Below are 13094 nucleotides of genomic sequence, written 5' to 3' on the forward strand. Positions count from 1 at the left end.
GCAAACTCTTGAGCATACACTTGCTAAACATTTCACAACCCAGCCTAACAACATATGCCAACACTTACATTGCAGCCCAGGCCTCACACTGCCAAGAGAGCACTTGCAGAAGACAAGCAGGGAGGCTGCACACATTAACACTATTTCCTAGATTATCACTGGCATCTCCATGCTCCAAACTCATACAATCAGTTAGGGTTGGAAGGGACCACAAGGATCATCTAGTTCCAACCCCCCTGCCATGGGCAGGGACAACCTACTCTAGATCAGACTGGCCAGAGCCCCATCCCACCTGGTCAACCCAACTTCTTCATTCTTTCCCATCTCCAGTCCAGCACAGGCAGACTCTATCACTGAGTTTACACCCACACCTAAGAGAAGTTTGTAACCCATCTTCAGAGATATTATCAAGTGTTCCACATTGCTGTCAGCACCTTGAAAGTGCCCTTTCATAAAACAAACAGCACATGGAAAACTTGTTTTTCACACTGAGATAGCTAAAGTTTCTTCAGAACAATTATTTAAACCTGCACACACATCCCCAGCTTCTTGGGCACCACTGAAAACTCCAGAGTTGCCCAGCTGGGTTTATTTCTTTACTGGATAAAACAAAAAGGAGGAGTATTTTAAGCTTGAAGCTAGTGTGAGTAAGTAAAAACAACCCTTACAGCCCACAGAAACAGAGTAGTGAAGAACTTAAGTTAACTAGAATGAGTGTATGCTCTTAAAGCTTCTGATCTGCACTTCTATATGCCCAATGGGGCTCTTGAAAATACCAAGCAAAGGGGGACAAGAAAAGACATTTTGCTCCAATTACAACTTAGCTGATTTCTTTTTCCTCTCACTTTCTCAGCCAGTAGCACTCCTCAATGAGAGGAGCTAATTACATGTTTGCCTTGCAGCATGTCTAATACTTACCTAGAGCAAAAACCAGAACCAAGGAAATCAGCTTCCTCAACTATCTTAAAATACTTCAGCTGGCTTACAAATGTGTTATGGATGCAATTTCACACACTCCTTTCTACAAGAGACAACAAAATGGGAAATGGCAGATGACTAAAAAAGGACTGGGAGCAATGGCTGCAGACCAGTACAGCCAGAGAACAACTACAGAGGGAAGAGAAGGGCACAGGCACTCACAACCAAGTCATCATCCATGACCAACAGCAACACAGCCATCTCCCACAGCAAGTGCCCCCAAACCCACCCAACACAGCCTAGAGCTTTCAACCAGGGCAAGGCATCAGCTGTGCCCTCATCTCAACTCTCCAACAGCAACACAGCCATCTCCCACAGCAAGTGCCCCCAAACCCACCCAACACAGCCTAGAGCTTTCAACCAGGGCAAGGCATCAGCTGTGCCCTCATCTCAACTCTCCAACAGCAACACAGCCATCTCCCACAGCAAGTGCCCCCAAACCCACCCAACACAGCCTAGAGCCTTCATCCAGGGCAAGACATCAGCTGTGCCCTCATCTCAACTCTCCAACAGCAACACAGCCATCTCCCACAGCAAGTGCCCCCAGACCCACCCAACACAGCCTAGAGCCTTCATCCAGGGCAAGACATCAGCTGTGCCCTCAACTCTCCAACAGCAACACAGCCATCTCCCACAGCAAGTGCCCCCAGACCCACCCAACACAGCCTAGAGCCTTCATCCAGGACAAGACATCAGCTGTGCCCTCATCTCAATTCTGCTACTGAGCAAACTACTACTTAGAGTAATAGGTGGCAATTTTATTACTACTTAGTACTAGCAAGATGTAGTTACTGTTTTGTTCTGCCAATAATTTTAGGCTCAGCTTCAAGTTCTCACCTCAGCAGCAAGGATACTTCCCACCTCCTCTACTGGACAGTTTGCAAAGGTATAATATTAAGTCTACAGAGTTTTGAGATAATGCCTGTCCTCTGGAGATGCCAAACATCCAACTCTGACCTGTAAGGCAGAGCTGACAAAGTCATCTTGGAAGCTGTGCCCCATTTCTCATCCTTCTTTTACTATTTCTTTTCCTACAACTCGGGCTTCTTTCCAGTATCTCCTCACTGTTTGTCCCTTTCAGATGCAATCACTTACACCTCTACTTTCTGCTCTCACTTTTCAGTGCATCCAACCAGCTTTAAACTCAAACCTGCTCCTTATGTTAAGGGGTTTGAAACCCGTTCACAATGGGCTCTCTTTAAGCAACAAATTACCAGCAGCTCTCAAACCACTCATTGCAGAGGGCCCTAATCTACCACTACTGCTGAAAGGTTATTTCCAGCTATGAGTTGCAGTTTTGGCCAAATATTAGGACAGCATCTGAGCTGCTACAAGAAGAATCTTTATCCCATCACTGGTGAAAGCTCCCACTCATCTGGTTGCTGCTCCAAAACAACGAACTTTACTCAGTCCTGGTGAAAACACAACCAGATTATTGTGGAGTCTTCCTCTCTAGATACTTTCAAGACCCATCTGGATCTGTTCTGTGACCTGCCCTAGGTGATACTGCTTTGGCAAGGGAGTTAAATTTGGCAAGGAATGGCTTCAGAGTAGTCTGAAGGAGAAGTACTTGGAGGTGTCAGTTGATCAAAAATTCAGTGTGAGTTGGTAGTGTGCACTTGTACCCCAGAAGGCAACTGAGTCCTGCGCTGCACTGAAAGAAGTCTTGGAGGTCTCTTCCAACCTGACTGATTCTAGGTCAAGGGAGGGATTGAGCTCCTCTGCTATGCTCTCATGAATCACAGAATCATAGAATCAACCAGGTTGGAAGAGACCTCCAAGATCATGAGACCCCATCTGGAGCACTGTGTCCAGTTCTGGTTCCCCAAATACAAGCAGGGCACTGGACTGCAGTGGGTCCAGAGGAGAGTCACAAAGATGGGCTGGAGCACCTCTCCTATGAAGGCAGGCTGAGAGTTGGGGCTGCTCAGCCTGAAGAATAAAGGCTCCAGGTAGACCATAAAGCAGTTCTCCAGTACCTGAAGGGGGCTACAAGAATGCTGGGGAGGGACTTTTTACAAGGGCCTGTTGTGATAGAATTAGAGGGAGCAGGTTGAAGCTTGAGCAGGGGAGATTTAGACTGGATGTTGGAAAGAAATTCTTACAGTGAGGGTGGTGAGACACTGGAACAGGATGCCCAAAGTCACAGACACCCTTTCCCTGGAGGTGTTCAAGGCCAGGATGGATGATGACTTGAGCAACCTGGTCTAATGAAACCTGTGTCCACGGCAGGGCAGGTGGAACTAGATGATCGTCAAGGCCCCTTCCAGCCCAAATCATTCTGTGAATCTCTACAGGCCCCTTCCAGCTCCTATCATTCTATGATTCTACAACTGAAACCCACACCAGCTTTGTTGGCTCTATCCACCACCATGAAGCTTCCTTGGATTCCCATCTGCAGGAGCACAAAATCCACCACTGGCTCCTCTTCCAGAGGTTTAGGCTGGGGACTGAGTGGCTGGAGAGCAGCCAGGAGGAAAGGGACCTGGGGGTACTGATAGAGAGTAAGCTGAAGATGAGCCAGCAGTGTGCCCAGGTGGCCAAGAGAGCCAATGGCATCCTGGCCTGCATCAGGAACAGTGTGGCCAGCAGGACAAGGGAGGTTCTTCTGCCCCTGTACTCAGCACTGCTCAGGCCACCCCTTGAGTGCTGTGTCCAGTTCTGGGCCCCTCAATTCAAGAGAGATGTTGAGGTGCTGGAAGGTGTTTGGAGAAGGGCAACAAAGGTGGTGAGGGGCCTGGAACATAAACCCTATGAGGAGAGGCTGAGGGAGCTGGGCCTGTTTAGCCTGGAGAAGAGGAGGCTCAGGGGTGATCTTATTACTGTCTACAACTACCTGAAGGGGCATTGTAGCCAGGTGGGGGGTGGCCTCTTCTCCCAGGCAACCAGCAATAGAACAAGGGGACACAGTCTCAAGTTGTGCCAGGGTAGGTATAGGCTGGATGTTAGGAAGAAGTTCTTCACAGAGAGAGTGATTGGCATTGGAATGGGCTGCCCAGGGAGGTGGTGGAGTCGCTGTCCCTGGACAGGTGTTGAAGCCAAGCCTGGCTGAGGCACTTAGTGCCATGGTCTGGTTGACTGGCCAGGGCTGGGTGCTAGGTTGGACTGGATGATTCTTGGAGGTCTCTTCCAACCTGGCTGATTCTACGATTCTAGGTCAGAGCAGGGTGGTGAGAGGGCTCTGGAAGGGCCACTTCGCACATAGTGGAGACCAGAGTGCCTCCAGCCCCCACGATGGCCACACTGCCCAGGAAAACAGGCCACCTGCCTGCAACGCCAACACCTCGCGTTGTGGGCCCTGTCCCCTAAACTGAGCTGCCCCGGAGCCTATCCCAGGAGGAACCTGCTGGGAACAACTTGATTGTGCTTTAACCCAGCGAGGGTTTAAGCAGTGCTGCTGTACCGGGCCAAAAAGCAACCGGACAGCCTGGAAGGCGGGAGCAGACCCCAAAGCCATGCTCCCTCGGGGACAAGGAGTCATGCCAACGCCTCTGTCCCCTCGGACGGCCGCCGAGGTACCGCTGCCGGCCGCTCCGTCCTCCCGCCGGTATTGTACACACCCCCCCTCCCCCCGGGGCTTCCCGCCGGCATGGCGGCCCCGCTGCAGCCCGGGGCGGCTATCGCGATAGAGCGCACTCACCACACGAAGTCGTTGCTCTTATCCTCGTAGGAGTTGATGAGCCCGTTGCAGAGAGGGGTGAGCAGCGGCCTCTTCCTGCTGCTTCCGCCGCCCCCCGCTCCGCTCCCGCCGCCCCCCGCCGAAGAGCCGCCGCCGCCACCGGGCCGCGCCGCCGCCGCCAGCCGGGCCAGCCCCGCTCCCGAGCCCGACACGGCGGCCGCCACCAGCACAGGCCGCGCCGCCGCCGCGCTGCCCGAGGAGGACGAGCCGGGCGCCATGGCCGCCGAGGAAGAAGAGGAGGAAGAGGAAGAAGAGGAAGAGGAGGCCGGGGTGGCAGCAGGCAGCGCGGCGGGGTGCGGCGGCGGCGGGCGGCTGCCCGACATGCCGAGGCCGGACGGAGCGGGGCCGAGGTTCGAGCGGCCTCAACGCATCCCCGTGCGCGCCGCGCCCCGGAACAACACAGCTCGTTCGAAGCAGGGGAGGAAAGGAGAAGCAAAGGGAGGCCGGAGAGGGAAGGAACCGCACACCGCAGGCGCCCCCGGCCCGGCGCCCGTTCGAGCTTTATTGACAGGCGCACAGCGCGCCGCGCATGCGCCGCCGCCCGGGCAGCCTCCCCCCGGGGCGGGGCGGGGCGGGACAGGGCCCCGCTCGGGCTGCCGCTGGGTGCCGCGGGCGGGGAGCGCTCCGGTGGCTGCTGGCGCTGCCTCCGGGCTGCTCCGGCCGGGCACCTCCAGGTGCTGCGGAACTCAGGCAGGAGGGGCAGCAGCAGAGGGTTAGGGGCCATGTGGCAGGGAGGAGGCGGCTGCGGGTCGGGAACCTTCCATTCCTGCCTGATCTTTGCCCTCCTGCCCTTTTTCCCACCTTGCCTTTCTTGCCCGTCCTCTCTGCACTCCTTCCCTCCATCCTTGCCCTCCTTTCTTCCTTACCTTCTCTCCCTTCCTTTTGCCTTGCCCCTCTATCTTCCTTCCCTATTCCCTGCCCCCTTTAACTCCTCCTCTCTCCTTTACAGAATGACAGAATCAGGCAGGGTTGGAAGGGACCACAAGGATCAGCCACTTCCAAACCCCCTGCCATGCCCAGGGACACCCTACCCTAGAGCAGCCTGGCCTGAAACACCTCCAGCCATGGGGCCTCAACCACCTCCCTGGGCAACCCATTCCAGCCTCTCACCACTCTCATGCTCAACAACTTCTTCCTCCCCTCCAGTCTTAATTTTCACTGCCCTCACTCTGCCTGCCCTCGCTCTGCCTCCTTCGCCTGCCCTCGCTCTGCCTCCTTCGCCTGCCCTCGCTCTGCCTCCTTCGCCTGCCCTCGCTCTGCCTCCTTCACTGCCCTCGCTCTGCCTCCTTCGCCTGCCCTCGCTCTGCCTCCTTCGCCTGCCCTCGCTCTGCCTCCTTCACTGCCCTCGCTCTGCCTCCTTCGCCTGCCCTCGCTCTGCCTCCTTTGCCTGCCCTCGCTCTGCCTCCTTCGCCTGCCCTCGCTCTGCCTCCTTCGCCTGCCCTCGCTCTGCCTCCTTCGCCTGCCCTCGCTCTGCCTCCTTCGCCTGCCCTCGCTCTGCCTCCTTCGCCTGCCCTCGCTCTGCCTCCTTCACTGCCCTCGCTCTGCCTCCTTCGCCTGCCCTCGCTCTGCCTCCTTCGCTCCCCTCGCTCTGCCTCCTTCGCCTGCCCTCGCTCTGCCTCCTTCACTGCCCTCGCTCTGCCTCCTTCGCCTGCCCTCGCTCTGCCTCCTTCGCTCCCCTCGCTCTGCCTCCTTCGCCTGCCCTCGCTCTGCCTCCTTCGCCTGCCCTCGCTCTGCCTCCTTCGCCTGCCCTCGCTCTGCCTCCTTCACTGCCCTCGCTCTGCCTCCTTCACTGCCCTCGCTCTGCCTCCTTCACTGCCCTCGCTCTGCCTCCTTCGCCTGCCCTCGCTCTGCCTCCTTCACTGCCCTCGCTCTGCCTCTTTCGCCTGCCCTCGCTCTGCCTCCTTCGCCTGCCCTCGCTCTGCCTCCTTCGCCTGCCCTCACTCTGCCTCCTTCGCCTGCCCTCACTCTGCCTCCTTCACTGCCCTCGCTCTGCCTCCTTCACTGCCCTCGCTCTGCCTCTTTCGCCTGCCCTCGCTCTGCCTCCTTCGCCTGCCCTCGCTCTGCCTCCTTCGCCTGCCCTCACTCTGCCTCCTTCGCCTGCCCTCGCTCTGCCTCCTTCGCTCCCCTCGCTCTGCCTCCTTCACTGCCCTCACTCTGCCTCCTTCGCTCCCCTCACTCTGCCTCCTTCGCCTGCCCTCGCTCTGCCTCCTTCGCTCCCCTCTCTAGTGAAGGCCAAATGAAAGAAATGCAGCTCTTGCTGTAATCAAAGAGAAGAAACTTCTCCAGCAAAAGAGCTCTCAAGCTCTGTGTGAGGCTCCCCAGGGAGGTGGCTGAACCCCCATCCGTGAAGGTGTTTAAAATCTGCAGAAATGTGGTGCTGAGGAACGTGGTTTAGTACCAGGCTTGCAGAGTCAGGTAATGGTTTGGCTTGATGATCTTAAAGTTGTCTTTCCCAATCAAAATGATTCTGTCATTCCCACCTGGCATCCATGTATGGCAGCACTGAGGGGGAAGGAAGGCTGTGGGCTCCTCAGGAACTATCCTTGCCCACCCCATCCCTCAGTGGTCTGGTTGACTGGACAGGGCTGGGTGCTAGGTTGGACTGCACGATCTTGGAGGTCTCTTCCATCCTGGTTGATTCTGTGATGATTCTAAAGCCTTCCCATGAAGGAACAGGACTGGATCTGTGCTTCCCAGGATGCTCTCTCATACAGTTCCTGCCTCAGATGTTTTAAACAAAAAGAAAGTAGATTCAGACAATGTCTAAGGAAGAGACATTTTACACTGAGGGCTGCCCAGAGAAGTGGGAAATGCCCCATCTACATTCCAGGTAGAATGGCTGGGGCTCTGAGCAACCTGATCTAATTGAAGTTATCCTTGTTTACTGCAGGGGCTTGGACTAGATGACCTTCAGAGGTTCCCTTTCAACCCAAAATATTGGGTGATTGTATGTGCACCCCAGAAGAGCCTCTCTACACCTGCTGAGCTTTACCTTGACTATCAAACATTGTGTACTCAAAGACATCCAGTGATGTGTTAACAGCTTCTCTGGGCTTGAACCACCTCTCTTCTATGCCTGGGTAAGTGGGAATCCCAATAAGGAGCTCCATGGGATGTTCTTGTTTCCCTACAGCAGCCCATGGGTTTACAGCCACAAGGGCAACTGCACAAGCTAATGAATAAATAGCTAATGAATTATAGCCTGAAGATGTTTTGGATGTTAAGGGAAACATTGCCTCTAGACCCAGACTTTCACAAGCCAAAAGGACAGGTCAGCACTTGCCAACTTTTCAGTGTGGCTATCTGGTGTTGCCATTCATTTCTCTTCCAATGACCTATAGAAACGTTGCCTGCTTTGTGATGAGTAACTGTATTGTCTGCAGTCAGCTTTACCTGTCTAGGGTTAAAGAGGCAGCTGGTGAAACACCAGGGCATTCCCTGAGGATGGTAATCCTAAACTCAGGCATGGGAAAACGCCCAAAGAGATCAGCTCTGCAGTGCTCCTCCCTGTATAGACAGCAGAGTGAGCTTTCCCTGGGCTGTAAAACCAGTATGAGAGCTGGTAAAACTGGTCTGAGAGAAAAGAAAAAGTGGCTTCGGGTAGGCAGAGTCGGTCAGGAGACCTCTCTGGCATGCAGCAGGGTGGCAGGGACTAACACAAGTGTCCCAAAGGGAACACTGAATAAGACAGCTCTTAATTTACTCTGGAGATGCTGCTGCAGGTGGAGAGCTGGGGAGTGCTCTTCCTGACCTCCCCTCTCGACTCTGCTTAAACACCTTTGGGTATTTGCCTCTGCCTATTTAGCCCTAGTGCTGATTAACAAAAAACTCCAGATAGTCAACAAGACCCAAACTGTCTCTCTCAGGAATGTTATTGTGGAAACCTGGATGGATGCAAGACAGGACATTCAAAGCCAGCTTCTCGTTGAGATCCAAGTTAGCAGCTTCACTTTTACAAGCTGACATTTACCATTATGTGTCCAGTTCTGGGCCCCTCAATTCAAGAAGGATGTTGAGGTGCTGGAACATGTCCAGAGAAGGGCAACAAAGCTGGTGAGGGGCCTGGAGCACAAATCCTATGAGGAGAGGCTGAGGGGGCTGGGCATGTTTAGCCTGGAGAAGAGGAGGCTCAGGGGTGATCTTATTACTGTCTACAACTACCTGAAGGGGCATTGTAGCCAGGTGGGGGGTGGCCTCTTCTCCCAGGTAACCAGCAACAGAACAAGGAGACACAGTCTCATGCTGTGCCAGGGTAGGTCTAGGCTGGATGTTAGGAAGAAGTTCTTCACAGAGAGAGTGATTGGCATTGGAATGGGCTGCCCAGGGAGGTGGTGGAGGCACCATCTCTGGAGGTGTTGAAGCCAAGCCTGGCTGAGGCACTTAGTGCCATGGTCTGGTTGATTGGATAGGGCTGGTTGCTAGGTTGGACTGGATGATCTTGGAGGTCTCTTCCAACCTGGCTGATTCTATGATTCTATGATTGTAGTCACTCCCACTACTGCTATTATTTAACTCTTTGTTGCTCTTACTGAAAGGTTTCCTTTTAGTGGTTGTTTTGGTTTTTTTAAGTTTCATACTGATTCTCTTTTATTTTGCTGGTTTGGTGAGGATTCACTCTGATATGAGTCAAGAACTGGCTGGAGGGCAAGGCCCAGAGAGTGGTGCCACATGCAATTGGCAGCTGTCACTAGTGGTGTATGCAAAGGATCAGTGCTGGGCCCACTGTCCTGTTCAATATCTTGATCCAGAGTCCAGCTTCAGTATTGCAGTTAGACAGATGACACCAAGCTAGGAGCAGCTGTGGAGCTACTGGAGGGTAGGAGAGCCCTGCAGAGAGGCCTTGCCAGCTGCATGGGTGGGCAGAGGCCAATGGGATGAGATTGAACAAAGCCAAGTGCAGGGTTCTGCACTTTGGCCACAACAACCCCAAGCAGCACTCCAGGCTGGGGCCAGAGTGGCTGAGAGCAGGCAGGCAGAGAGGGAGCTGGGGGTGCTGGGAGAGAGGAGCTGAAGCTGAGGCAGCAGTGCCCAGGTGGGCAGCAGAGCCAATGGCATCCTGGGCTGGCTCAGGAGCAGTGTGGGCAGCAGGACAAGGGAGGTTCTTCTGCCCCTGTGCTCAGCACTGCTCAGGCCACCCCTGGAGTGCTGTGTCCAGTTGTGGGCTCCTCAGTTGCAGAGAGATGTTGAGGTGCTGGAAGGTGTTTGGAGAAGGGCAGCAAGGCTGTTGAGGGGCCTGGAGCACAGCCTTGTGAGGAGAGGCTTTTCTTCAACACCTCCAGGCACAGCGACTCCACCACCTCCCTGGGCAGCCCATTCCAATGCCAATCACTCTCTCTGACAACAACTTCCTAACAACATCCAGCCTAGACCTCCCCTGGCACAGCTTGAGACTCTGTCCCTTTCTTCTGTTGCTGCTTGCCTGGCAGCAGAGCCCAACCCCACCTGGCTACAGCCTCCCTGCAGGTAGCTGCAGACAGCAATGAGCTCTGCCCTGAGCCTCCTCTGCTGCAGGCTGCACACCCCCAGCTCCCTCAGCCTCTCCTCACAGGGCTGTGCTCCAGGACCCTCCCCAGCCTTGCTGCCCTTCTCCAAACACCTTCCAGCACCTCAACATCTCTCTTGAATTCAGGAGCCCAGAACTGGACACAGCACTCAAGGTGTGGCCTGAGCAATGCTGAGCACAGAGGCACAAGAACCTCCCTTGTCCTGCTGCCCACACTGCTCCTGAGCCAGCCCAGGATGCCATTGGCTCTGCTGCCCAGCTGGGCACTGCTGCCTCAGCTTCAGCTCCTCTCTCCCAGCACCCCCAGCTCCCTCTCTGCCTGGCTGCTCTCAGCCACTCTGGCCCCAGCCTGTAGTGCTGCTTGGGGTTGTTGTGGCCAAAGTGCAGAACCCTGCACTTGGCCTTGTTCAGTCTCATCCCATTGGCCTCTGCCCACCCATCCAGCCTGGCCAGGTCCCTCTGCAGGGCTCTCCTACCCTCCAACAGATTCCAACGTATTCCTACTGGCCTTCACAACAACACCTCCACCCACAGGTCTGGCAGTGAGCATGACACCCAGCAGCAGTGTGCCAGTTACCTTCCAGTCCTTGTTAGCATGAAAAGAGCTCTGGCATTAATTTGCTGCAGTCCAAGTATCCACAGCACTGTTGTTAGACTCCGTGGCAGGGGTACAAGAGTGAAACTTGATAGATCAGCTGGAAAAGGCTTCTCTCTGTCTCCTCTATCCTGCAGTGTGCCACTTGCTTGCTCCACCTCAGGGCTGGGAACCCACATTGGAGCAGAAGTCATGGCGGGTTCAAGGACACAGAGGAGTCCTGATGTGGGACACTCAGACCCTCCTGTAGTTCTTTCTGGGATCCTGTTTCCATTCAAACCTGCTCCCAGAGAGTTGCTTGTTTCCTCACTTAAGCTGGGTATTACCTTTGTGGTATTCCCCTCCTAAAGGAGATGTCTCTGTTCTCCTTCAAAGGCCTGTGGAACACAGCACCTCCTGGCCAGCCAGTAAACACAACCCATTTGTGAGTGGCCTGAAACTTAGAATCACAGAATGGTAGTGGTTAGAAGGGATCTCTGGAGACCCTCTAGTCCAAGCTTCATGCTAAAGCAAGCTCACACTGAGCAAGTTTCTCAGGATCCTGATGGCCAGGCAGGTTTGGAATCTCTCCAGAGAAAGAGACTTCACAACCTCTCTGGGCAGCCTGCTCCAGCACCATCACAGCAGAGAACTTTTTCTTTCATGTTCAGGTGGAACTTCATGAGTTCTACTTTGTGCTCATTGTCCTTCTGCTGGGCACAGAAGTGATATTTCTGGCAGACAGACCTTTTGGATGACTGGCTGTAGCAATCTGCTCTGATCCTGCATTTTCTCTATTTTCCAGTCTCCAAAGCTGGTTACTCAACTGTGTCCTGAGCAGTGCAGTACCAGCACTGATCCTGTGTGAGAAGGAGCAATGCCCTAAACCTGACATTAAAGGAAGGAGCAGACAAGGACTGTCTCTAGATGGATGAACCCTATTACCAAAATAGCTTCTGCTCTTCTGGCTACATAAATCCCACTTACAAGCCCTGAGTTTGTGACTTCAGTGACTGCAGCTCCATTTACCTCTGCAACAGGCAGTGGCAGCTGTGATGCCCAGTGGTAGCAGAGCCACAGGAGCCATTAAGTAGGCTCTACATGGATCACTGTGCAAGGAGACTAAGCCTTCTCCCATGCAAAGAGAGCATGGGCCAGATGTTTGGGGGAAGTGACAGTCACCTCCTGGGCTCTGCTCCTGACTGCTGGTGACTGATTAGGAAAATTACTTCTGCTTCTGTTTCTGAGCTCATTGCTGCCACCTAATTTCCACTGGGTCCGTTAGTCTGTTCAGGAACGCAGAAACTCCTGCTAGGAACTGCCACCTTGGCTTGGGAATTGCTGCTCCAAAGGTCATTAGAGAGCTTTATTAATAATCATTGCCTTAACCTCCCAGCTAGCCAGTGACAGAAATGCCATTTCTCCCATTTTAGAGCTGAGAAAAATGAAGCGTGGACAGATTCATCACCTGCTACAGAGGCAATGGAACTCTTAATGCTCCATAAGTCTGAAAATTAGGCTGTCAGCAGCTTCTCCTAAAGCTAACCTGCAGCAAAGCTATCCAGGAGGTGCAGTCTCTACCCATCAGGTACTCTCCCTTCTCCTTTTACTGGGAAAAACCTCCATGAATTTCAATTCCTGAGGTCAGGCACAAAGCCCTGAAGATCTGGAGGGCATGGCCAGACCAAGGAAGAGAACTCAGTGCTCCCTGCTCACCATATATATGTCCTCTGCAGGACAGCAGAACCCTCTTGGCTCTTGCACAGGGTAGAGCCTCTGGGGAAGGGGCATGATGCACTTAATGGCTGTGTTTTGACAGAGGGATAGGAGCTGATTGCTCCCATAGCAACTCAGGTCCATAGAATAGAATCACAGAATCATTTAGGTTGGAAAAGACCTTTAAGATCATTGAGTCCAACCACTAACTCAGCACTGCCAGGTCACCACTAAACCATGTCCCTCAGCACCAAATCTACTGGGCTTTTCAATCCCTCCAGGGATCAGGACTCTACCACTGTCCTGGCCATCTTTTTCCAGGGCTTGACAATCCTTCCTGTGAAGAAATTTTTCCTCATGTCCAGCCAAGTCTCCCTTGGTGCAATCAGAGGCCATTTCCTCTTGTCCTATCGTTTGTTCCTTGAGAAAAGAGACCAACACTCACCTTGCTACAATCTCCTTTCAGGAAGTCATGGAGAGCCAGAAGGTCTCCCCAGAGCTGCTCCCAGGCTGAATAACTCCACTTCCCTCAGCTGCTTCTGGTGCTCCCAGGCTGAATAACTCCACTTCCCTCAGCTGCTTCTGGTGCTCCCAGGCTGAATAACTCCACTTTCCTCAGCTGCTTCTGGTGCTCCCAGGCTGAA

General features: G+C 53.9%; 1 protein-coding gene across 3 annotated transcripts in view; it reads right to left on the bottom strand.

The window, feature by feature from the left end:
- Positions 1–5134, bottom strand: part of COP1 (COP1 E3 ubiquitin ligase) — a 204952-nt gene extending 199818 nt beyond the window's left edge. For all 3 annotated transcript variants that reach the window (XM_064148123.1, XM_064148121.1, XM_064148124.1), the window contains exon 1: positions 4619–5134. In XM_064148123.1, the coding sequence (XP_064004193.1) occupies positions 4619–4980 (362 nt within the window). In that variant the 5' untranslated portion in view covers positions 4981–5134. The remainder of the gene's footprint in view (positions 1–4618) is intronic.
- Positions 5135–13094: the final 7960 nt, after the last annotated feature.

This window comes from Pogoniulus pusillus, chromosome 8 (assembly GCF_015220805.1).
Source record: "Pogoniulus pusillus isolate bPogPus1 chromosome 8, bPogPus1.pri, whole genome shotgun sequence".
Lineage (NCBI taxonomy): Eukaryota > Metazoa > Chordata > Aves > Piciformes > Lybiidae > Pogoniulus > Pogoniulus pusillus.